At 60.2% G+C, this 201-nt stretch overlaps 1 protein-coding gene across 1 annotated transcript in view; it reads left to right on the top strand.

Annotated features, from left to right (window-relative positions):
* The window catches only part of LOC104499084 (protein VAC14 homolog), a gene marked incomplete at both ends in the record, with an annotated part of 3,861 nt that overhangs the window by 2,259 nt on the left and 1,401 nt on the right, over positions 1-201 (top strand). The window contains one exon of the mRNA XM_010142545.1: positions 56-135. Within this exon, the coding sequence (XP_010140847.1) occupies positions 56-135 (80 nt within the window). The remainder of the gene's footprint in view (positions 1-55; positions 136-201) is intronic.

Raw genomic sequence — 201 nt, 5'->3', positions numbered from 1 at the left:
CTGCTGCCCCCGGGCCCCCCTTTTCCAAGGTAACGTCCTTAACGGCCACATCCAGCGGGGATCTGGAGGTCACAGTGGATTTCCTCACCGAGGTGGACAAGCTGGTGCAGCTCATCGAGTGCCCCATATTTACATGTAAGGAGGAAAAAACCCCACGTGGGGAAGGCTCGTCCCCCCCCCGCTCCTCCATTGCGAACGGCA

The sequence above is a fragment of the Buceros rhinoceros genome, unplaced genomic scaffold (assembly GCF_000710305.1).
Source record: "Buceros rhinoceros silvestris isolate BGI_N320 unplaced genomic scaffold, ASM71030v1 scaffold33508, whole genome shotgun sequence".
In the NCBI taxonomy this organism is placed as follows: domain Eukaryota; kingdom Metazoa; phylum Chordata; class Aves; order Bucerotiformes; family Bucerotidae; genus Buceros; species Buceros rhinoceros.
This window is presented reverse-complemented; position numbering and strand designations above follow the sequence as displayed.